At 42.2% G+C, this 25,444-nt stretch overlaps 2 protein-coding genes across 8 annotated transcripts in view; one reads left to right on the top strand and one right to left on the bottom strand.

Moving 5' to 3' along the window:
* The window catches only part of SMG6 (SMG6 nonsense mediated mRNA decay factor), a 481,063-nt gene extending 473,347 nt beyond the window's left edge, over positions 1-7,716 (bottom strand). Inside the window, exon 1 of the mRNA XM_089657570.1 lies at positions 7,534-7,716. Within this exon, the coding sequence (XP_089513696.1) occupies positions 7,534-7,618 (85 nt within the window). The 5' untranslated portion in view covers positions 7,619-7,716. The remainder of the gene's footprint in view (positions 1-7,533) is intronic.
* SRR (serine racemase) overlaps positions 7,406-25,444 on the top strand; it is a 50,189-nt gene continuing 32,150 nt past the window's right edge. Inside the window, exons 1-5 of one of the 7 annotated variants that reach the window (XM_089657604.1) lie at positions 7,785-7,964; positions 8,188-8,218; positions 19,073-19,244; positions 24,361-24,475; positions 24,541-24,644. In XM_089657604.1, the coding sequence (XP_089513730.1) occupies positions 8,193-8,218; positions 19,073-19,244; positions 24,361-24,475; positions 24,541-24,644 (417 nt within the window). In that variant the 5' untranslated portion in view covers positions 7,785-7,964; positions 8,188-8,192. Of the gene's footprint in view, positions 7,670-7,784; positions 7,965-7,995; positions 8,219-19,072; positions 19,245-24,360; positions 24,476-24,540; positions 24,645-25,444 lie in introns of those variants that run through there. The other 6 variants (XM_089657619.1, XM_089657611.1, XM_089657625.1 and 3 more) reach the window with 6 other exon arrangements.

Here is a 25,444-nt window from a genome sequence, read left to right as displayed (position 1 = left end):
CTGAGCCAGCTGGGAGGCTGAACCAGGTGTTTTGGCAGCGGCTTATGCAGTGGAGGTCCCCGGGCAGCGGCAGTCGATCGCTCGGGACCTGTGGAGCCGATGAGCAGCCGGCGGAGATCAGGGGCCGGAGGGGCACTGCTGGTCTGGCGGAGAGAGGAGGCGGGGACATCAGGAAGGACGCCAGTGGTGCCCGTGAAGGTGCCTGTGTGAGGATCCTGGGAGAAGCAAGAGAGCGAGAGGAAGAGAAGGAGCTGGTGGATTACATAAAGAGCACCCGCGTTATATCTTTTCTACAGAGGTACCCCAAGATACCCCAGGACCCCTGGCACAGGGGGGACCCTCCTCAGCATACACCCTATCTTAAGAACCTTGGCTGGGAAAAGCGGGCTGAAAGAAGGAGTGAACAAGGAAGGAGAAGCAGCACACACGCGGCATGAAAGAGGATGGTGAGTTGCCGCAGGTTGCGGTTAAAACTCTATAAAGAACTGTCGTTTTTGCAGTAGATGTGTATGCTGTGATTATTGTGCAGAAAGAGAAGAATGTTTTTTGGAGGGTCCTGGAGGTTCGTGGGACTCTCTTATTTACTTCTTGCATAAACACAAAAAGGATACAAAGTGAGTCTTTTGGGACTGTTAGTAGAAGGAAAAAGGGCAATCCAGGGGTCAGTACTCTTGATATATAGGGGAATAGTGGAAATCGAACTGTAACGCTTTAAAGAAATGAAGAGTAGATTGACTAAACGAGCGGGAATCTAAAACTCCCCCAATCAAGTGTAAATACTAGTACTATAAGAAAGTATTTTCCCCCACAGGAAAAAAAGCCCAGAGACTCAAAAATATGACGGAGACCAATCCAGACTGTCATTCGGGACACTGGGGAAGAGAACCAGATTAAAGAACCTATAAATAGGGAAAGTGTAATAGAACAAGGAAACATGGAACAGCAAGGTCTTATGTCACAATCACTTTTAAAAAATGAACTGGCGGAAATGTTCACAAAATTAGAGATGTTCATGAAAAAAGGAGATCGGGGGATGCTTCGTACTGATCTGGGTCAGATACTAACCCAGATTGAAAAAGCAGAGAGAAAAATGGAGGGATATGCACAACAAATTAATAAATTGGAATCGCAAATGGAGGAGATGCGCAAAGAACAGAGAAAGTTATCCTTCACAGTAGAAGATCAGGAGAACCACAATAGATGAAACCAAAGGATAAGGGGCCTACCAGAAGAAAAACAGAACAGGAAGTGGATTTACAGGAGAAAATGAGGAAAATTTGTAACCCAATAATGGGAAAAACAGTGACAGAGAAATTGAAAATTGAAAGAGTGCATAGGATCAGTCGGCCAAAAGGAGTATTGGTGGAAAGCCCTAGGAATGCGATTGTTTGATTCCTTCATTTTGGAGGCAGGGAATGAATATGGGAAGGGCTGCGGGACATTATTGAAATAAAATATGAGGAAACAACTTTACATATCTTTGTGGACATATCCCCAGAGAGAAGGAGATCTTTGAAACCTTTACTGGACCATATAAAAGACAAAAAAGTTCGATACAATTGGGGCTTCCCAGCTTGTCTAATCGGGTGGAAAGATGGAAGATCAGCGAGGCTAAAGTTCCCAGAAGAATTTAATGACTTTTGTGAGAAATTAGAAATAGAGAAAATGGAACTAGTAGGATGGTCAGAGGGGTTAAGAGAAAGTGGAGGGCAGGGTTGAGGAGGGTGGCAGAGGGTAACTAGGAAGAAGATGTAGGTGGAGGTGGCATGGGGGGGGTCGTCTTTCTCTCCTCCCTGGGTGCTCCTCAGCTGTGTCAAGGACCCCCTACCCCTCCCCTCTTTCTCTAGAGCTGGGTGAGTGGGGGAAGGGATGGAGAGGATGTGAAGAAAGTGGTACTGGCAGGTGAACCGGAGGCCTAGCATGCTGCCTGCTCCAACCTAGTAATGACATCGGTCCAGGAGAGATGTTGACGTGCATGTTTTGAGTTTTACCCCAATATAGGAATCACCAGTGGGGACTTCCCACGTCAGATTCCAAGGCAATACATAGGCTGGGAGGGTGATGGGGAATTGTAGAGGGGGAAGAAGGGAGGAAGGCCACATCCCAAAATGTGAAAAAAAAAAAATAGCTAAAATGAATGTTATGAAGTTGATGACTTATAACGTGAAAGGGCTAAACTCTCCCAGTAAAAGGCATAAGATACTCAGGGAAATCCACCTACACTCCATAGACAGTGTTTCTCCAAGAGACACAACTCACGATACAAACAAGAAGATTTACTCAAAGCAATATGCAACGTGGTATTATGCAGACTCCTCAGTTAAAAGGGCCAAAGGGGTTGCAATAGGGCTGTCAAAGAATGTGAGTTTTATACTGGAGGGGAAAAGGGAGGACCCAGAGAGCCGATTTCTATTTTTGAGGGGAAAATTACAGAGTTGAATACACATTGGTTAATATCTACTGTCCGAACAAAAGCCCAGCAACATTCTTGGAGGGAGTACTAAGAGAACTTTCCGAATTTAGAAGGGGTAGTCTGGTTGTGGATGAGGACTTAAATCCGTGTATGGAGCCTGAGATGGACGCGTTACCATGTACAAGGAGAGAGGGGGGAAGGAAATTACAATCATTGAAGAGACTACTTTATCAAAGTCAACCGATTGGCACTTGGAGAGTTAAACATACAAGAGAAAAAGACTATACCTTCTTCTCTCCTGTACATGGATCATATTTAAGATTAGATTATATAATGATGAAGTATAGACAATTAGAGTCGTTGGTTGGTGCCAACATAGAGGTTATGTCCATCTCAGATCACGCCCCCGTCACAATGAGACTACAGGTGGGTTGGGATCAAGATAAAATAATGTGGGGATTAAAACAAGATGCTTATACAAGACCCTGAACTGGAAAAAAGACTGAGAGGGGGAAATAGCATTTGATCACCCCGTCACCCAACCAGTGCCATTAGTACAGTGTCAGTATATAGAATTTTTCACTGATCACTGTATTCCTGCCACTAGCAACATCAGAGAACATCAGGGTCAGTAAGCACCCCTCCCAACCAGGGTCAGCTAGCGTTAGATTGCCCGCACACTATCATACTCATGCTATAGGTCGCAGATAACCCCCATTACTAGTATAGTGTTCACGGATCAAGATATTGATCACGAACATAACTATACTAGTGCCTCCTTTGTATAGCGTCCCCAAAAACGCAGTGTTAGCAGGATTGGCCCCGTTCACAGCCAGCACTAGCGTTTAGCCCCTCCGCTGTTTTTCATGGAAGATTTGTACCAATTGATTGCGGGCCAAAGCAATTTAAATGCACAATACATCGCCGCCCACCCAAATTCAGCTCTTGCCAGACAATTTGCATGGAAACTTATCACGGTTTCTGAATTTAAAACTTTTTTATGCCTAACCCTCAACATGGACATTATAAAAAAGAATGAATTGCGGTCATATTGGTCCACAGAGCAAATTCATTGTATGCCTATGTTCTCTGCTGTTACCTATATAATATACACACACACACACACACACACAATGTGCTACTGCGTTGCTGGACTCTGAGTGGTTATACCAGGGTGATGCCTGCAGCTACAGGCATCATTCTGGTACAGTTTTTTTTCAGCTGGCAGTCGGCTTTCATGTAAAAGCAATCCTAGTGGCCAATTAGCTGCTGAATTGTTTTTACAAGCCGTGGGGACAGTGTAAAAATTATTTTAAAAAAATCTAACTTTTTGTGCATTAAAAATTCTACAAAGTGTTTTTTATCCCCCAAAAGATTTGCGTTTGAAAAAAATGGCTGCGCAAATATTGCGTGATGTAAAAAATTTCAATACCCACCGTTTTATTCTCTAGGGCCTCTGCTTTAAAAAAGATATATATATGTTTGGGGGTTCAAAGTAATTTTCTAGCAAAAAAAGTTTTTTCAAGTGGACAAAAAGTGTCAGAAAAGGCTTGGTCTTCAAGAGTAGGTGTTATGTGGCATAAGCTTATAATATTGGCCCTGAAATGCCAGGATAGTAGAAGCAATCCCTCCAAATGACTCCTTTTTGGAAAATAGACATTCCAAGGTATTTGCTAAGAGGCGTGGTGAGTGTTTTGCAGATCTCATTAGTTGCCACATGTTTTTGGAAAACAAAGAAGGAAAAACTAAAAATGTTTTATTTTATTTTTTTTGTTTTCAAAAGCCTGTGACAAAAATCATATCTGTAAAACACTCACCATGCCTCTTAACAAATTCCTTGGGGTGTCTTCTTTCCAAAAAAGGGGTGATTTGTGGGGGGGGGGGGGGGGGGGGAGTGTTTGTACTATCCTGGCATTTTAGGGCCTCCAAAACTGTGATAGGTAGTGGGGAAGCTCTTGTATATGGAGGAAGCTACGGAGAGGAAATTTTCCCTGGGAATTGGAGGATAATATTGTATCCATAAAGTGCAATCTATTCTTATCTCTGTATACATTAGTATACATCAGTATTCACAGGAAGGTGCGGATCCGTGGAGTCTTTTCTCTGTATTACACTTATCCAATATTTTGTTTGGAGCACTATTTGCATATTTAAAGGGGACTTTGTTTTTGGTTTCATCACTTTTTGTATTTGGACACAAATTTTTAAAATTTTTCTTCATTTTGGTGGTTTTGGACATTTATTTTAAAACCACAGAATTTATTATGATTTGTTTATAATTATTTTTGATTCATTTCATGTTTTGCACTGTTTTATTGTTTCACTGATATGGGGAAATATGCCCTTTGAAAGTCTGGAGGTGGTCATTGGATTTTGGGGGCCTGTATGTAGCTAGACTGCCAAAAAGTCTCTCACATGTGGTACCCTCATACCCAGAAGTAGGAAAATGTGTTTTGGGGTGTTTTCACATATACGCATGGCATGCATGAGTAATATATAAGTGAAGTGACAACTGTGCAAAAATAAATAAAATTGTCATATTCAAAAAATTTGTGGCAAAAAATAAAATGTTCTGTGGACTCAATATGCCTCTCAGCATGCTTGGGTGTCTACTTTGAAAAAAGGTCATGGGGGGGGGGGGGGGGGGGTTTGTACTGCTCTGGCATTTTAGCACCTAAAGAAATGTGATAGGCAGTCATGAAGTAAAAGCTACATAATATCCAATATATATACCGTAGTTTGTAGACGCTATAACTTTCACACAAACCGATCAATATAGAAGTAGTAAGATTTTTTTTTTTTACCAAAAGACATGTAGCAGAATACATTTTATCCTAAATTTATGACTGAGTTTATTGGATATTTTTTACAAACCGAAAGTGAAAAATATTGTTTTTTTTCAAGATTTTCTGTCTTTTTGTTTACAGCGCAAAAAAATAAAAACCGCAGAGGTGATCAAATACCACCAAAAGAAAGCTCTATTTGTGTGAAAAAAAAGGACAAATTTCATTAGGGTACAGAATTGCACAACCGTGCAATTACCAGTTGAAATAGTGCAGTGCCGAATAGCAAAAAATGACCTGGTCAGGAAGGAGGGTAAATCCTCTAGAGGGCAAGTGGTTAAAGATTGGTCCCCCACTCCCCATTAACCACTTCCCCTGCAGAGGATTTACCTCCCTTACCGACCAGGCCATTTTCTACGATACGACATTGCGTTACTTTAACTGACAATTGCGCAGTCATGCAACGTTGCACCCAAATGAAATGTATGTCCTTTTTCCCCCCACAAATAGTTTTTTTTTGGTGGTATTTGATCACCTGTGCAGTTTTTATGTTTTGCACTATAAATAAAAAACAAAAGCGTCAATTTTGAGAGAAAAAAAAAAACAATGTTTTTTACTTTTTGCTATTAAACATGTCTAGTAAAAAAATGTTAAAAATCAAATTTTGTCATAAATTTAGGCCAAAATGTATTCTGCTATATGTCTTTGCTAAAAAAAAAATCCCAATACGTGTAAATTAATTGGTTTATGTGAAAATTATAGCATCTACAAATAGCGGAATTATATATACTGGAATTTTTTTTTTCTTTCATTTTACTAGTAATGGCGGCGATCAGCGACTTATATCAGGACACAGTGGGCATTCTTATAATGGAGGGGAACTAACTTGGTGACATCCAGTGACACCAATACAGTGATCACTGCTACTAAAAAGCACCGACACTGTACTAATGGCACTGGGCAGAAAGGGGTTAACATCTGGGGCAATCAAAGGGTTAACTGTGTGCTGTTTCACTATGGGGGGCTGTGTGTTTCACTGTAAGCACACTGCTTTGTATGGCTGTGCTATGCAGAGCCATACAAAGCAGTGTGCAGGAGCTGACAGGGGAGAGATCTTTATTGTTTACATACAGGTCTCTCCCCCGTCGGAGATACTCATGGATCACCGCGTGCTGGCGAAAAATCACCGGCTGGGACCTGGCGATTGACAGCCAAGGGCGCGAATGGGAGCGCGGTTAGGGCTTGCGCACGCCCCCTACCCAGAACTGCAAAATCACATATATATACACACGTGGTTTTGCGCACCCGTGCCGCCCTAAAGCAGTATTTATGCAATAGGGCAGCGCGGAATGCGGTTAAGGATTGGCACCCTTGGGGGTGGGTACCTGAAATTGACAGATACCCGCTCCCACTTTCTCTGCAATCACCTAGGCAATCGGAAGTGGAAGTTGTCCCCCCAGTAGTCTCCTGGGACATGTGACAGGTAATAGAAAACTACAAGATCATTCAGGAAGCACAGTGCTACTCGCACATGTGCAGGGGACACACTGAGCCCACACTGGGAACACGGGACAGCTGGTGAAACGGGCTGCAGAATCAGGGACAAGCGAGTGACTTTTTTTTTTAAGTCAGCAGCTACAGTTTTTGTAACGGACACAATTATTTACAGTGTGACTGGAACTCCACTTTAACAATTAATGGCAGCCCTAAAAGGTCTTGCATTTTTCACACATTCCCTGAAAGTGCAGGTGTCATGGGACCTTGGGGAGATTTTCCCTCTCTATGAGCCTGGTGACACGTATTACCAAGGGTGAAAATGAATCTTACATTCTGAGTTGTCACCAGAACAGGAAGAGAAATCTTCCAGATATATCTTCCAATGGGGACACTCTTTTTGGAATACCTTCACTTTGGAGGCATTTCCTCCCACTTCCTGTTGTTGCTAATGGAAAGTAAAGAGAAAGCCCCCACTGGGACACAGATGGCAAAAATGACCTGACAGGGGGTATAACCCTGCCTTAGTCTGTTACTGGCCTTGAGTTCTACGTTAAAGCTGTCCTTGGCAGTGCCTGTCTCCTGCCTCTTCCTCTATGACAGGCTCCTGATCTCTATTCTCCAGGAAGGAGTCAGGCAGAAGGAAGAGGTAGGTGTGCTCCGTGTGCCTGCTCATCCCTGTGTCACCCCCTCCTCACACACTGACCAGCACGGAGTCCCTCAGGGGGAGGACATAGTAAGTTGTGCTGTGAGGGGGCGTGTGCCTCACACTGATAGTACCCTCCACACTTCCTCCAGACAGACGGGAACCCGGCGTGACTAGAGCTCTCCTTCTCCACATACCTCGGCTTCCCGCGCTTTCCCCAGCTGCCAGCAAGTTCCGCAGTTCGGAGGCAGAGATCCTAACCCTGTCCAACGTCGCCGCCATCTTACCAGCAACCGCCAGGAATCAAAACAAGAAGTGAATTGTGAGACGACGGTGAGTTCGCTGGTCCAAAACACATCCCTACCGCTATACAGATATGGCCACTATGGTGCGCAGCACGCCTGTACGGAGGGACGTGTGGGCGTAGCCATGTTATTGTACGGACGGGGTGAGTGGCACGTTGTGGGTGTGGTCTTGTATGGATGGTATAGTTACACAGGGTGACATTTGGACGTAGACATTTATTGTACGGACAGCGTAGGCGGCACAACGTGACGTGTAGGCATAGCCATGTGCTTGTGCGGGTGATTTGATTCCAAGAAGGGTGACGTGGCCGTATGTGAACTGTGTAAGTTGCCCATCATGACATGTGGGCATGTCATTGTATAGATGGTGAAGATTGAACGGCGTGATGTGTGGGTGTGCTCATGTCGTGATGTGTGGGTGTGCTCATGTCGTGATGTGTGGGTGTGCTCATGTCGTGATGTGTGGGTGTGCTCATGTACGGACAGACTTCACACGTGAAGTGGGTGCTTTGTGCGCTTACTGCTTGTTGTCTATCTGGCTTCCAGGAGTGATGTATAAGAATAAAGTATGGATCAGGTAGGTGAGGATATGGAATACAGTGTATTAGTAGTGTGTGTGCCGGGCAGACATGAGCTTTTCACACAAACTTCAAAGTCCTTTCTCAGTTACATTGTAATAGTGGATACCTTTCTGATTAAGCTCTGCCTAGATCGGCCCTCACCTTTATAGAACACTTTTCATAACATTACATAGAAATGGGGATTTTGTAAAACTTTTATTCAAACACTTAAACTTGCCTACCAGGCACTTTCACCCCCTCCTTGCCCATGCCGATTTTCAGCGCTGTCGCATTTTGAATGACAATTGCGCGGTCATGTAACACTGTACCCATATGACATTTTTTTCACACAAATAGAGCTTTCTTTTGGTGGTATTTAATCACCACTGGGTGTTTTATTTTTTGCGCCATAAACAAAGAAAAGAGCAAAAAATTAAAAAAAAGTTTTTCTTTGTTTCTATTATAACATTTTTGCAAACAAGTAATTTTTTTCCTTCACTGATGTGCGCTGATGAGGTGGCACAGATAGGCAGCACTGCTGGGCGGCACAGGTGGGTGGCACTGATTGTGACATAGATGTACAGATTTGAGTAGATAAAATGTGACCTGTAGCAGTATGTAATCGTAAATGTAGTTTCATTCCTTGTCATTAAAGAAATATTCAGTCATAGGTATTCAAGAGACAGATGGTCACCGATTAGCATCTGAAAAGAGACAGAGCTTCCTCAGGCTGGAAGTGACACCTGGGTGCTAATAAGATTTTGTCACCTATATGTAATCAGACTTTGCCACCTTCCTGAAGTTTAAAAGGGGAACTCAGATGTTTAGGCTTCATGACACCAGGGGGGCCCCAATCTGTCTGGGGAGCTCTAAAGTATGTACATAGATCAAAGGAGTTTCATCCCTCATAAAAGCTAAAATATTAGTTACAGAGAGATAATACTTCCTTCTGATTGGGCACACTGTAGGCTACATCGGCATGTAAAAACTGTATTTGTGGCCTATGTAGAATGCCAGAAAAATGCAGGAAATGGTTATGTGGCGCTGGATCGCGATAGCTGAACAGTGATTGGTACTGTCGCGATCGGACTGATGCGCTGGTGTCGGAAATTCAACCCCTGACTTGGTGATTCAAACCGTTCCTGGTAAAATTGACTTTGGGCAGTTCAGCACTCAGAACAGCCTGTGGGCAGGTACAGGAAAACCCCCCAGAGTCAATTGGCCAAGAACTAATGTCACGCCTATGTCCATATCCCCATTAATTGAGGACCCTGACATTGGGACATTGTGATTCCAATGGATCTGGTTCTATTTGACTGATGGATTACGGACGTTTTCTGACTTGCTCCAGTCGCAGGATAAATCTTGGTAAAAGTTTTATTTCTGTTTTTTATTCCCTTTTATTTTATAGTGAATAGTCATTTGTGTGTCTTCTTGTAACTTTTTATACTTTGTACATATTTTATGCACTGCCCACTTTCGGGATATTAAATCATAAAATTAATAAGTGACTTCTGGGTACTTAAGCGGGCTCATATCTCCGGAGAGATTAGATTGTATTGTATTTTAGTGTCTTTATATGTTCGGTTAAGATCATTGCCAATTGTATGCAATTGCACTGCGTGTTGGCAGATTGCGTGCAGATTGTAAAGGTAACAGATCTGCCAGACAGAGATCTGTGTGTGTGGTGTCCCAACAGACCGTTCTGCGGATAAACTGTTGGGTTGTGGCAAGCTACCGTTTGGTGTGTGGACAGTGGAAGAGTGATTGACACCAGGGTTCTGGCTTGGAGTGTAGCTGGGGGAATCCTAGAAGGGTGTGTGATTGCTAGACTGCTCCTCAATTCTAATTAGGGCACCAGATTGTATGTGAGATTTGTATCTGCCAGTGTGTGGTTAGCCATCTGGATTGGAGTGGAGTCTCCCTCCAGTGGTGGCCAGAGGTAGTGCGGTCTGTGAAAGTGTATCACGGCCAATCTTATATATATGGTTTTATATATTCAAAGTTAAGTCCCCCTTATTCCCTCTTACCCCAAGTCACGGCCGCACGTGCGCGCCTTGGTTAGCTAGTCGCTGTGGGCGTGTGCGTGAACTCGTGACACTGATCATCAGTGCCTATCACTTCTCTGACAATTGCCGTTTATTGGCAATACTTTCCTCATGCTATGACAGCGTGAGGAAAGTGTAACCTGCAACTGTATTTACCCGGTGATCTGCTCTGTCATTGGACACAGCTGATCACGTGGTAAAAGGCCACTGTGATTGGCCATTTACCAGTTCACATAATCAACTGTGTCCATAGGTCCTCCCAGAACTAGACAACCGCGCTGTAGTCGTCTTTCGGATATAGTGCGGTAGGGAAGAGGTTAAAGTGTTACTAAACCCACAACAGTAAAATCAGTCTGTACATACAGTAAAGCATGCTCGTTATACTCACTGTGGAACCTAAGGGGTTCATCCGGTACATTGTGTTAAAAGGATGTTTGATCCTCCCCTTCTTCTACTGTGCCCAATCCATCTGCTGATAGAACAGAGCCTTGGAGGCAAGCTGCACATTTTCAGTTTGGTGTGTATTGCTAGAGTTTTTGCTAGAGTGCATCTGATCAGCACAGGGCCATTCAGCGCTATCCAGACAGGGTCAGGGGTCCTACAGCCTCATAAGACAATCATGGGAGAATGAAAACGCCTCCTACAAGCTTTAACCAGTGCTCTGCTGGATACTGATAAGTCACAAGACTGCTCTAACTGCTGATGAGATGGTATTTAGCAGTTTATATTTACTAAAATAATTGCATTTCCATGTTCTGTTCAATGTGGGAGACCAGATATAGTGAATGCAGGGTCCTGGGTTTAGTAACACTTTAAACAAAATCCGCACTGCTATATTTCTTGCCTTGGCTAAAATCGTTCAGGGCAGTCTACAGAAAATGCACTACTGTGTGTCATCATGGGGTCAGCGGTCTCTTCCTGGTACTTTCAGCTGGTACCCTGATAAGATGATGCAGGAAAATGAAACCTCTACCCTTCCAGAGGAGCTCCCTGCGCAATGCAAGGGTTAGATGCTTGTTTTGGCCTAGAGTACCTGTAAAAAGCACTTTTAGGCTAGGTTCAAATTGATGCATTTTTAGTGCATTTGCAGAAACGCACTACAATCCATTTAACATTATTTCCTATGGGCCCCGTTCACATCTTTGCAGTTTTCTGCTATGTGTTTTTTTGGAAAGGTGCAGGGACTTTTTTACATGCAGAACAAAGCTCCGTAGACATCAATGGAACCGCATCAAAAATGCCTCATGCACATGTGTTTTTGGCAGGATTTTGTGTTTAATAATCAGTCTTCTCCTACTAAAAAAAAAAAAAAATGCAGAAAGCATGAAAAACGCACCACAAAAACATACAAAAAATGCAGCGAACCACGTATTCATTTATGTGAACATATCCTTTGATTATGATGCATGGTTCAATGCTCATTAGCACGCCTATAGTGTTTTTGACACATTTTTGAAGAAGTGAAAAAGCATCAAGACAGCTTGTCAAATGTCCATAAAAGTGTTAATTTTCTAGTGAGAAATGCTTAAAGGGGAAGTGATGTAGAGGAAATTATCTACTTGAGGCTTGTTTAGGTTGTGGTGTGATAGTGGACATTTTTGTGATTTCTCTGCAAGACAGCCACTTGCTTCCACTGACACTTGCTGGTTCTGACACAAAAATCTTTGCCACTGACAATAATGCTCAATGCCTCTGCTCCTGCCTGGCACTGTCAGTATTGCTGTCTTTTATTATTATTATTATTATTTCAGGTACTTATATAGCACCATCAATTTATGCAGTGCTTTACAAATACATTGTACATTCACATCGGTCCCTGCCATCAAGGAGCATACAATCTACAATCCCTAACTTACATTCATACTTACACATATTAAGGCCAATTTAGTCAGGAGCTATTTAAACTAATGCAGGCCATAGACGGGGAGAAAAACGGCAGATTTTTCTTTTAAAAAACGAAAAATCGGTCGTTCAAGCGGCCGACGTTACCATCAATGGTAAAAGAAATAGGCCGATTTTCATCCCGTCTACAGCCGGCAAAAAGTGTCCCTGCAGAGAGCTCCGCTATTTCTTTGACAGTTCTCTGACAGTTCCTTGACATTTACAGCGGTTGCAACATTGTATCTATTTGTTTCCATTTAGGATACAGATGGTTTTTATTCGGAAACAAATAGATACAATGTTGCAACCGCTGTAAATGTCAAAGAAATAGCGGAGCTCTCTGCAGGGACACTTTTTGCTGGACTGGAATTCCTCTTATTTTTCACCCTACTTCTTCTTCTTCATCCTCTTCTTCTTCTTCTTCTTCATCCTCTTCTTCTTCTTCTTCATCCTCATCTTCTTCATCCTCATCCTTATCTTCTTCATCCTCATCCTTATCTTCTTCATCCTCATCCTTATCTTCTTCATCCTCATCCTCTTCTTCTTCTTCATCCTCATCTTCTTCTTCATCCTCATCCTCACCCTCTTCTTCTTCATCCTCTTCTTCTTCATCGTCCTCATCTTCTTCTTCATCCTCATCCTCCTCTTCTTCTTCATCCTCATCCTCCTCTTCTTCTTCATCCTCATCCTCCTCCTCTTCTTCATCCTTATCCTCCTCCTCTTCTTCATCCTCCTCCTCTTCTTCATCCTCCTCCTCTTCTTCATCCTCATCCTCTTCTTCTTCTTCCTCTTCTTCTTTTCCTTCTTTTTGTCTTCCTCTTGCAGGTCACTGCTCATGCGCAGATTTTTTATCGGTAAAAAATCGGCCGATTTGCCCATCATTGCCGCGAAAATCAGCCAATCGGCAAAATCGGCCGATTTTTTTTCCAACTTTACCGGAAAAAAAAATCTGACAAAATACCGAAAAATGGCCGACCAAATAGCCCACTAATGATCCGAAAACCGGCCGATTTTATTTTCGGCCGAAAATAAAATCGGCCGATTTTCGGATCATTAGTGGGCTATTTGGTCGGCCGTTTTTCGGTATTTTGTCAGATTTTTTTTTTCGGTAAAGTTGGAAAAAAAATCGGCCGATTTTGCCGATCGGCTGATTTTCGCGGCAATGATGGGCAAATCGGCCGATTTTTTACCGATAAAAAATCTGCGCATGAGCAGTGACCTGCAAGAGGAAGACAAAAAGAAGGAAAAGAAGAAGAGGATGAGGATGAAGAGGATGAGGATGAAGAGGATGAGGATGAAGAAGAAGAGGATGAGGATGAAGAAGAAAAGAAGAAGTAGGGTGAAAAATAAGAGGAATTCCAGTCCAGCAAAAAGTGTCCCTGCAGAGAGCTCCGCTATTCCTTTGACAGTTCTTTGACAGTTCCTTGACATTTACAGCGGTTGCAACATTGTATCTATTTGTTTCCGAATAAAAACATCTGTATCCTAAATGGAAACAAATAGATACAATGTTGCAACCGCTGTAAATGTCAAGGAACTGTCAGAGAACTGTCAAAGAAATAGCGGAGCTCTCTGCAGGGACACTTTTTGCCGGCTGTAGACGGGATGAAAATCGGCCGGTTTTTTTTTTGTTTTTTTTTTTACCATTGATGGTAACGTCGGCCGCTTGAACGACTGATTTTTCATTTTTTAAAAGAAAAATCTGCCGTTTTTCTCCCCGTCTATGGCCTGCATTACAACATGTCTTTGGAGTGTGGGTGGAAACCGGAGTACTCAGAGAAAACCCACGCAGGCACAGGGAGTACCTGCAAAAACCGTGCAGGTAGTACAGTGGTTAGGATTCGAACCAACAACCTTAGTGCTGCTAGAGGGAAGTCCTAACTATTTAGCCACTGTGCTTCCCATTTTACCTGCACACAGAAGAAAATGGTGTAATCACAAAGCTTCTCTGTACAAATGGGAAGTGGCTGAAGCTGCTCTGTCTTAGTTCTCTATAGTTTCCCACTGGATTCTGGGATACAGGAACCTCCACTGTCTCTCAATGCCCAGCTAACACTTTACAAATGCTTCACTAACACAGCGTAATCGATATTGGAGCAGTTATGGCACACTACCATTGAAATTAAGGAGGGCAGCTGACAAGCATCTATGCCTCCTGAAAATAACGTGTTGCTTAATTTAACACAACTCTACCTCACCTGCATGCACTGCACTGTGTGGTGCCCATTGTATATTCATGGCAGGCATTGAAGTGCAATTATGAGACTATAAAAACACTCCTTAACCACTTCAAGTCCGGACACTTTCACCCCCTTCCTGTCCAGGCCAATTTTCAGCTTTCAGTGCTATCACACTTTGAATGACAATTGCGTGGTCATGCAACACTGTACCCATATGAATTTGTTAGAATTTGTTTTTTTAGATAGATAAAGCTTTATTTTGGTGGTATTTAATCGCCACTGGGAATTTTATTGTGTTTTGCTATATAAATTAAAAAGTCCAAAAATTTTGAAAAGTGTTTTTCTTATGAAATTTTGCAAATAAATAATCTTTCTTCACAAATCTTGGCCAAAATTTATTCAGTTATCTTTTTAGTAAAATAAAATCCAAATTAGGTTAAAAAACATTTTACATTAATATTTTATTTTTTTATAATTTTTTTTTTTTTATTTTTTACAGACTGTACTACTTGTGGGGAGTTATGAAGATTTTATTTTTTTTTTAAACTGATTGCTTTTACACCCATAAAGGCTGTAAAAGCAATCATTTCTCCTTCTCTCTGGCTGCATTCTTGCAGCCATTGAGAAATACTGTGTGAGCTGTGATTGGTCATAGCTTGTCACATGGTACAAGGCTGTTGTGAATAGCCTTGTACCATGTGACCTCTGTGATCATTCACAGATTTCACACGTAGTAAGCAATGATGTCAGAAGTGAGATCTTGCTTACTACTCTTCATGTGATCACTGATTGGCCAAGCAATGATGTCAGAAGTGACATCTTGCTTACTACTCTTCATGTGATCACTGGCCAATCAGTGATCACATGATTGGGACCTCGCACAGAGGTCCCATACAACGATCAGTGTTCCACTGTGTCCTGAGGACACAGGGGGCACCGAATCGCGGTGCTGCACGTTCTGAGAGTGCGCACAAGCAGGGGGCGGGGAGGCCGTTTATAAACAGCCACCCGACCCTGCACTGCCATCGTCCGGCCGTTTATATACCATGGCCGGACAGGAAGTGGTTAAGTACAGGGTATTGCCACACGTGTGAATGAGTCCTTAACCCATCCCTCCTTCCCCAAGCTTCTCCTTGTATGTGACTGGTGCTCCAAAGTCTCTTCAGCACTCCAGCTGGTATTTGCAGCTCCGATATCATCATGTTACAGTGTAGGACCTGTAGTCTTACACTGTAAGGCAGGGGTGCTCGACCCGTGGCCCGCAGGAACCCTCTGATGTGGCCCGTAACCTCAAACCAGGGAAGCGAATGCCCAGGGTTGGCAACCTGTTGATCGTGATCTAGGCTTGCTGACCCACCATCCCAGAGCATCAGAGTACATTGAGCCTGCAGCGGAGGAATTGGGTGGCCTGGAAAGCGATGCCAGAAGAAGCTAGAAGAGGCAAGGAAGGTCAGTATATTAAACATCACATACACTATGCTTTTGCAATTGGCCAATGCGCATCTATAAAAGGGTTAACAACTATTAGCCTGCTTTCACGCTGATCTGCAGTGCAGTGCACCTGCGACTTTCCTGCAGGTTAGCTGAGCTGAGCCATAGACTTCTATTATATCCTGGAGAGTTTGGTGTTCTTTCAGAAAGTGCACCACACTCGCAAGACCTAATAGAAGTCTATAGCAACACATCAGTATGAAAGCAGCCTTATAGGGAAATTGTTTACGTTTGTGGTTTGGGGGGCAGTAAAACCCCCATAGTTAAGACAGGTTTTTACCATCCCACCCAACCACTGCTGTAGCATCAGGGGGTCACAATGTGATCCCGCTCCATACTCTAGGTGTCCCATGCAGCCTCCCTGTAACATTCTTGTAGCAATCGTACACACAGAGATGGACGCGGTCATCCATTTTTGCTCCAACCCTCCATCTTGTATCTTTCTTCCCCCTCCAGTCATCCCCTCTCCCTCTCTGTTGAGTGACATGTGGTCGGTGTGTGTTTGCAGAGATCACAGGCAACAAACTCAGTGGAAGGGCGTCCTGGCTAAAAAACCTCACTAGCTAGGTGCCCCCCTGTCTAAAACTTGCCTGGAAAGGGATCGTAAAAGCGTAAACCAAGTCCTTCACTGAGTTCAAAGACATTCCAGGGAAGCAATAAACTAGACACCACATTCAACATCCATTTTCCCCTATGATTTCATATCTTGGAGTATGAGAGACTTACATAAAAACCAGGCATATATTCAGATTGGTCACTTTGATACAAGTTTCCTGATATTTTACACCCCCTGGTGTATATAGGAAAGCAGAAAATTATATCTCCTGAACCATTCAAGTGTATATGACGTTTCATCTCTAACCATTCCGCAGATGCAGCTGAGTATTAATCTACTAGTGACCAGTCTGCCAAATGCCCTGAGAATAAGTTATGAATCCTAATAGAAGCTAGGAGAGTTTCTGGTCATAACTTAGGGCTCCACCTACACCTCCCTCTCAAAGGAGACAATTGGTTTCCTGCTCCAGGGAGACACCCTGTGGAGATACTAGAAAAGCTAAGCTGAGTTAAAGAGTAGAAAGAAGATTCTCCTGTTTTAACATCGAAACAGACCGTGGGAGACAAGAAATCCTTTTGGGCTCATAAAACTTGAAGCTGCTTAAACCGGGGCTGACTGGCAAGTACTTTAACCCTTTAAACTCCTTTCTGTTATCTCTTTGCTGTGCTATTGTTCTCTGTATATTTATATATATATATATATATTGGCTACATCTTTTTCTGTAAATATTTCTATTGCACCCTTTTGACCTTTTAGTAATAAATCTTACTTTCTGAAAGTGTTGAACTGTTTCTAAAGCTCTTTAATGCAAATTCCGAATTCCTGCCGCTGAAGAGCTTTACTGTGTGTGTGTTTAACCCTCTGTATAACCTGCCTGCGGTGACAGTGGTATACAGACGATTATCCAACCATCATAGTGTTGTTGCTGATATTGCAGAGTTTCCTTTTTCTCTGTACAAAAAGGAGGTTGTGGCGGTGTGAAGGGTTAATTGCGTAATTAACCTGACCCAGTAACAATCGCTCCCAGGCTGCCGGCACACAGGTTGTGGTCCATTAGCTGGAAAATCTTTGTGCAGGGTGCAGCTGGTCGTGGCATTGGTACGCACGTGACATCGCGGTTTTAGATTGGCCAGTACTTCGGTCACGAGTTTGGTGAGAAGGGCTGGGGTCTGACGCCACGATTGTCACAATTCTGTTTCACAGTTGGACAGGAGGGGTGGTGGGGGTGGCGCATACAGGAACCTATTCTCTCCATTTTCCTCCTGCGACCGCTGAAAGCTGATTTCTCCTCTTCCTCCCGCTGGAATTGATTGACTGCAGGAGGAAAATGTTCATGATGCTATTTAAAATTTTGAAAAATTGAAATTCTGAGACATTTCATTTCATTTTGACCTGCAACCAGTTACCAGGCCACCAGTTAAATTGCCCTTTAAAAGGTTGAGCACCCCTGCCATATGTCCTTGTTTATATGGGCAGTGAGGGAGCTGTGGTTTCACCACTCCGATTGCCAAGCTCCAAGTCTACATGTATGGCGGCCATGTCAGCTGATGGGGTCCGATGCATGAGGTAAGTAGAAGTTCTTTTTATGGGTTGTGACAGACCCAACCGGGGCAGGGGCTTTTGGAGGGGACTTGGAGCTAGCCTTCTACCCACTGATTGGAGAGAGCCGATCATTCTTTAATGATCGACAACAATGTGATGAATGCTGAGAGCAAGGTTTGGATTAATTCCCTGAATAAAGAAAATAAAGCTTCCCTTCTGGAGTGGATGGAAAGGTGTAATATTAATATTGTACAGGTTAATGGTCAAAGGAAATATGGTGGCCCTCCTGCAGATTGGGTTGGAGAAACTCCCCCACTTGGAACAGAAATATTTATCAATAATGTCCCTCAATCTATGAAGATAAATTAATTCCACTTTTCTTATGATGAATTTTCTAGTGGACAGATTACACAAGTACCTGAAAGACAACATGTGTATTGTGTTTTGTGTATTCGGGGGTTTGCGTGTTGTCGAACTGTCTGTGGTGGACTCCCTGATTATTCAAAGCATTGTCTGGGTGCTTGGCTGTTAATTAGATCACTGTTAGCTGTTAAATAGATTATTGTTTGATTAGATCACTGATCATAGTTGCTAGCCCTTGATTAGCTTACTGTTAAATTACTGTTAGCTGTTCATTAGATGTACTGATGATATTACTGTTTACAGTTTGCATTGTTTAAGAGCAATACCAAAATGTAGAAGTTTGGGGTAAAATGGAGAACCGCACCTCTCCCTGTGGGCATGATTGTGACAGTGATCAAGCTCCTACTTTATTTTGTTTGGTATAAATTTTGTGTGAGTTGACAGTAAAGCGTTCCAGTTGTGCCTAAGCTAGTGTCGTTTAGTTCTTGGGTGCAATGCCAAGCTGTAATACTGTGGTTCTGTGTCCCTGCAGAGAGGAAGCAGTTCTCTGATGGAAGCACCCAGGTGGGATGCCAAGCGGCCCATCACATGGGTACCATAGCATAAACAAGCATTTAACCCTTGCAGTGTGGTTAGAGCCCCATTGCAAGGGTAAAGTTTTCATTTCGCCAAAGTGCAGCTTTAAGTGCTGTTTAAGGTCTTTTGATTTTAAGATCATTACAAATATACAGACATAATGTATTACATAGTGAATTAATGTTTACTAGATACACCTTTTACTGGCTGAGTAGTACTTGCTTTGTGTTTCAGAATGATGAGTTCTACATTCTGTATTACATTAAAAGATGTGCAGGAAGCTCAGAAAAGAATACAGGATTTGATTCATGCAACGCCAGTGATGTCCTGTTCCAGCCTTGATGCACTCGCTGCACGTAAGCTGTTCTTTAAATGTGAACTGCTACAGAAGACCGGATCTTTCAAGGTAAACAAGAATGTATACTTTTGGGTTCACAGACGGTTCTTAAATTGAAAACACATGTTTTAATCATCACATAATTTAAACAACACTTTCCATTGGAAATGATGAGGACTATTAAAATAGAGTTCCTCACAAGTCATTTTGTCCCAGCTTATACCCTGTTAGAAGTGCATTATGGAACCTACCATATACTATTGTGTGGCTACCAGCATAGGTCAGATCTCAGTTTAAACTGCGCTAATAATGCATGTAATGTGCCTCCCATCACAGAAATGAATCATAGGTTAAATCTTTGTATACTCTACATACATTCATCATCTCAGTGCAGCAGTGTAAGCACCTAGAAGAGAACATCTTCATTCCTTGTACCTCACACTCCCAATAACTTTTCTAGTTGGGTTTGCTAGAGATGCCAATATTACTGAAATTTAATGTCTATATAGTGGAAGTCTAACATTAACTATGGACAATTAAGTTTTTAGATATTTTTAGCAATCAGTAAAGCGTTTTAAAAAGTTATTTCAATACTCTGTCTAGCTGCATGTACTGTGAAGTACTTGAATCTCAAAGATCACAACAGAGACTCTAAAGTGGCGTTTCAGTTGATTTCTAACATCTTGGAAACCCCTGTTGTATGTTTTAATTTGAGGGCTGGTAAGCTGTCACATTTCTGCTGCCATAGAAAATGAGAGAACTTGTTTTAAGGTGCTTTTACTGCTTGTTCAAAATGTTTACATACTCTAGATTGCATAATCTGGGCACAGGTTCACTTTTAAGTGGTAATACTTGAACATAGGCCACTTATGGCATAGTTGGGCTACAAGGTTATACGGCATAATTACAAGGATTCTGAAAACAAATGCACAGTTGTCAGGCATTGTGATGCACTAGATGTACAGTACCTTCCTCTTATTATTTTCTGTCCAGAAAACCTGAGCAACATTTATGAAATTTGTTCTGACTGTACATTGCTGTATTGATCTTGAGAACTGTTGAATTGCCAGACCTTCCAACCCAACCTTCATTTATAAAAGAACTTTCCTGGGAGTAGAGTGTATTTGCCAACTTGCTCACATTGCCTGCTATCCCCTTATTTAGGGAATAAAGAGAACTAGACCCAGCTACAAAAATGTAATACACTGTGGCTTATCTCTAATTTCGTAGATGTGGCGGCTGTATTCCATTTCTTCAGACATTTTCATCAAATGTACTAATCACTTTCTGTGAGCCTAAAAATACAAACAGCCCTTTTATTTTTTATGTAAACTAATACTCTCATTAGCGCTAATGTAAGGAAGATGAACAAAGCTGGGAATAGGTAGCGGGTGTAATACTCCTTAGGGTGAGCAACCTTTATTGCTCAGATACTAAATCAGCAGCGTTGTGGTGATTTTTTTTTTGTGCTGTACAGTGCTTCAGAGGAAAATAAATTAAACTTTAACAAAACAAAACCTAACCATGTCTCAGCTTTTGCTACACATCAAACCGAATAGGCTGCCCAGCCTAATGCTTCTCAGCCACCACATACATAGTTTTGTTAGTTTTTAACTCCCAACAGACCACACTGGTCTGTTTACCAGACTGAAGAGCACTGACTGTCAGTTGACACAACTAGGTTTCCTTTCATAGATACAATGTTGAGGTGAACAGTGCCACCTAGCCACAAGGTATGTGTTACTTGCAAAACTGCCAGGCAAAAATGCCTGAGAAAAAAAAAATACAACTGTAGGAACCTCATTTAGTACACTCGGGGTTGTGCAATTTCTATTGCCCGACGCCCGTGACATGTAGTTCTGGGCGCCGGCAGGTCATTTTTTTTGGCCTTTAGCCCTGTTGCGGGCAAGCAGCAGGGCTCACCTGTCAGGTGAAGCAATCGGCAGCAGTGCTGCCGCCAATTGCTTTCACACAGTGCCAGCCTCTTTGCGCCCCTGGCGTGAGGTTTCCCGGGCTCCGCTTGCCCATCTGCGGGCCCGGCTCGCCATCGGCTAGAGGGGAGGAAGAGGCCCACAGTGTCAACCTCTCCCCCACTATATGTCCCGGGCTCCGCTTGCCCATCTGCGGGCCCGAGACTGGTTTGGTGAGTGCCGCGGGATGTGGTATAGGAGAGGGAGGAGAGTGGACTCATCCGCTCCGCTCCTCTCCCCTTCTTCTCCTGACCCGGAGGTGATGTGACGTCACTTTCGGGTCCCCGTTCGACAGATTCCCAGTCATTGAGGCCGGGAAAGAATGTAATGTGGTACCATGTGCACTGTATTACAGGGGAGACATGCAGGGTCTTTTAGACCCTGAGTGTCTCACAAAAGTGAACCTGTCACCAAAAATCATCACATAGGGGAATTTTTGTCCCATATGTGATTTAACCAATTTCTGTCCACCCCATGTATATAAACGGCCGGACGGGAGCAATGCAGGAGCGGTTGGCTGTTTATAAACATACTCCGACTTCCCTGCCTGTGCACGCTCTCTAGGAGCTTGCGGCACCGCGATCTGGTGCCTGCTGTGTCTTGAGGACACAGCAGAACACCGATCGCTGTAAAGGACCTCTGTGTGAGGTCCCGATCATGTGATCACTGATTGACCAATCAGTGATCACATGAATAGTAGTAAGCAAGATGTCACTTCTGACATCATTGCTTAGTACGTGTGAAATCTGGGAAAGGTCACATGGTACAGGGCTATTCACAACCGCCTTGTACCATGTGACAAGCTGTGACCAATCACCGCTTTCACAGTATTTCTCAATGGCTGCAAGAATGCAGCCAGAGAGGAGAAATTATTCCTTTTACAGCCTTTGTGTGTAAAAGCAATTAGTGTAAAAAAAAAAAAAACACCCCCCCACCAGTAGTACAGTGTCACTATGGTGACACTGTACTAGGGTGACAGTATGTAAAAGAAAAAAAAAAAAAATTTGGAAAATTATAATTTTTGGTTATAAACTAATTTGGGTTATTTTTTTTATTTTTACTAAAAAGATAGCTCAATACATTTTGGCCACAATTTATGAAGAGATATTATTTTATATACAAAATTGTATAAGAAAAACACTTTTTTTTTTTTGTCAAAATGTTTGGACTTTTTCATTTACATAGCAAAAAAATGTAAATCCCAGTGGTGAATAAATACAACAGCCTTGTACCATGTGACAAGCTGTGACCAATCACCACTCACACAGTATTTCTCAATGGCTGCAAGAATGCAGCCAGAGAGAAGGAGGAATGATTGCTTTACAGCCTTTATGGGTGTAAATGCAATCAGTGTAAAAAAAAAAAATCTTCATAACCCCCCACATGTAGTACAGTATGTAATAAAAAATAAAATATTAATGTAAAAAAAATTTTAAACTAATTTGGATTTTTTTTACTAAAAAGATAACTGAATAAATGTTGGCCAAGATTTGTGCAGAAAGATTATTTATTTGCAAAAATTTTATAGGAAAAACACTTTTTTTTTCAAAATTTTTGAACTTTTTCATTTATATAGCAAACAGAATAAAATTTCCAGTGGTGACTAAATACCACCAAAATAAAGCTTTATCCATCTAAAAAAAAATGCTAAAAAAATTCATATGGGTACAGTGTTGCATGACCACGCAATTGTCATTCAAAGTGTGACAGCACTGAAAGCTGAAAATTGGCCTGGACAGGAAGGGGGTGAAAGTGGCTGGAATTGAAGTGGTTAAAAAAAAAAAGTTTTTTTTTTTTTTTTTTCTTAAATGTAAGTTACATCCAAGCATGACACCCCCAAATTTTTCAAGGCCCCCCACATATGTACGCACGCACAAAAAAAACGTAAAAGCACATGCTCGGGCGTCTACACTGCACATAAAAACGTGGATTGCGATACATATTGCCGTGCACGCCAGAATGACAGCAAAATTCTAGCACCAGACCTCCTCTGTAACACTATACTGATCAGCTATAAGGGGCTTTAAAAATGTTGCCTATAGAAAATATTGGGTTACTAAAATTTGTTGCTGTTTCACAAGCGCACGCAAATGTAAGGTTTGACATGTTGGATATCTACTTACTTGCTGCAACCTCGTCTTTTATATTTTACAAAAAAATTAGATAATTTATTGCTTTTTGTGCCCTAAAATTAACTTGTAGTGTATTTTTTTACTGAAATTTTGTGATAATATAGGGTGACATAAAAAAATTGGAACTACCGCTAATTTATTCTCTAAGATCTCTGATTTAAAAAAATATATCATGTTTTGGGGGTTTTGTGTGATCTTAAGGCCTAAAACGTTTTTTTAACCATGTGCAAATAACGCAAAAACAGCTCTGGCAGTGAAATGGATAAAGGATAAGTCGGACACTCCCCTTTCTTGTCGAGTAGCCAATCCGTGCTTGTTACACTGCAAGATCTCCCCTCTCCCTGCAAGTCCACGGGGACGGGGCTGGAGACAGGCAGGGAGGGGAGGAGGAGATAAATAGTGCAATATTAAAAATATTAAACGTTTAAGTCGCCATAAAGCCCCCTTTGTTTTTAAAAGCCCCAGACATTACGTAAAGCAGATTTAAATGCAGTTTTGGTTAAATTTTATGGGGGTTTTTTTTTATCAGGACAAGTAGATTGTCATGAGGGACAAGTAGATTGGGATACCGATTTAGTCCCTGGACAAGTAGTTTTTAAAAAAATGTCCATACCCCTGACACTGTAATATTTACTTTTTCTTTTGTTTTGGGGTTAAAGTAAGCTTTAATAGTTTACTTTGTGCATGAACAGACAAAAAAAAAAAAAAGTAATATAGTAATCGGAAGCTAATCACTGAAATATAGTATATTGAAAAGTTCAGTTATAAGCCATAGATCATTTATTCCATTTATCTGCATTTCTTTTGGTGTAAAATAATAATCCACAAATGATTTGCTCATTTCTACTTATGGTCATGGCTACATGAGTCGTTACAGAATGTGATCTGAGAAAAAGTAGGCTCACCCATATTCAACAGTGGTTATCAGTACAGTATTTGGGAGTAGTCGCATAGGAATACTTCGGTACTGGACCATCAAAATCTCACAAATAAAACAAAACCAATTAGTATTATATAGATTTGCTAATTTTTCTGTGACTAAAACTCTTTATAATTACACTAATAGAGACTTGATGTTTTCAGATTCGGGGTGCATTAAATGCAGTGCAGTGTCTCCCAGCAGAGACGTGTAAAGCAGTTGTGACTCATAGCAGTGGCAATCATGGACAGGCATTGGCATTAGCAGCAAAAATGATGGGTAAGTCCTTAGAATCCAATAAAAATTTAAGGCCTACAGTATATTTACTGTGTATTGTATCTTAGGTATTCCAGCGCATGTGGTAGTCCCCCGTACAACTGCATCATGCAAGAAAGCTGCAATCTCTGGTTACGGTGCTGTAATAGTGGAATGTGATCCTACAGATGAGGTAAGAAGTTGTTTCTCTTTTCATGTGCAATCAGGGATGATTAAAGAAGTTCCATACACATCACATTTTATCATCCTAGTATATGGAGGTATGTATAAAAATAAAAGGAATTTAGATTTGCCTGTAAATTTCATTTCTTTAAGCATAGTGAAGGACACAGGCTGAATTTTCATAGGCCCTGGGTTATAGACTGGTACCTTCAGGTGATTGGACACTAGCAGGCTTTTGAGGACATGCCCCCTCTAACCCTACTTCATTTCATTAATCCTTGTCTTTGTAGCAAGTAATGCAGTGTAAAACAAGAATAGAATGGAGGGTGTTCTGTACTGTACTTCAAGCTATACACTCACTGGCCACTCTATTAGGTACAGCTTGCTGGTGCCAAGAAAATATCCCCCACACCACCAGCCTGAACCACTGATACAAGGCAGGATGGATCTATGCTTTTATGTTTTATGTTGTTTTATGTTGTACCACCTCTACGCCGATGACACGCAAATCTACCTCTCTACCCCTCGCCTCACCCCTTCAGTCTCCACCCGAATCACCTGCCTACTGAACGGCATATCAGACTGGATGTCACTCCACTTCCTCAAATTAAACCTTTCCAAAACCAAGCTCCTAGTTTTCCCCCCAGCCCGTGCCCCCCCCCCCCCCCCATCCTCTCCATCATGACCAATAACGCCACCATCAGTCCCACCCACAAGCCAAAGTCCTAGGTGTCACTCTAGATTCCAATCTGTCCTTCCAACCCCATTTCCAATCATTGGCAAATTCATGCAGGCTCCACCTCCGCAACA

Source organism: Staurois parvus, unplaced genomic scaffold, assembly GCF_062004578.1.
Source record: "Staurois parvus isolate SC_StPar_1 unplaced genomic scaffold, SC_StPar_1.0 ptg000029l, whole genome shotgun sequence".
Lineage (NCBI taxonomy): Eukaryota > Metazoa > Chordata > Amphibia > Anura > Ranidae > Staurois > Staurois parvus.
Note: the sequence above shows the minus strand (reverse complement) of the source record. Positions and strands in the feature narration are given on the sequence as shown.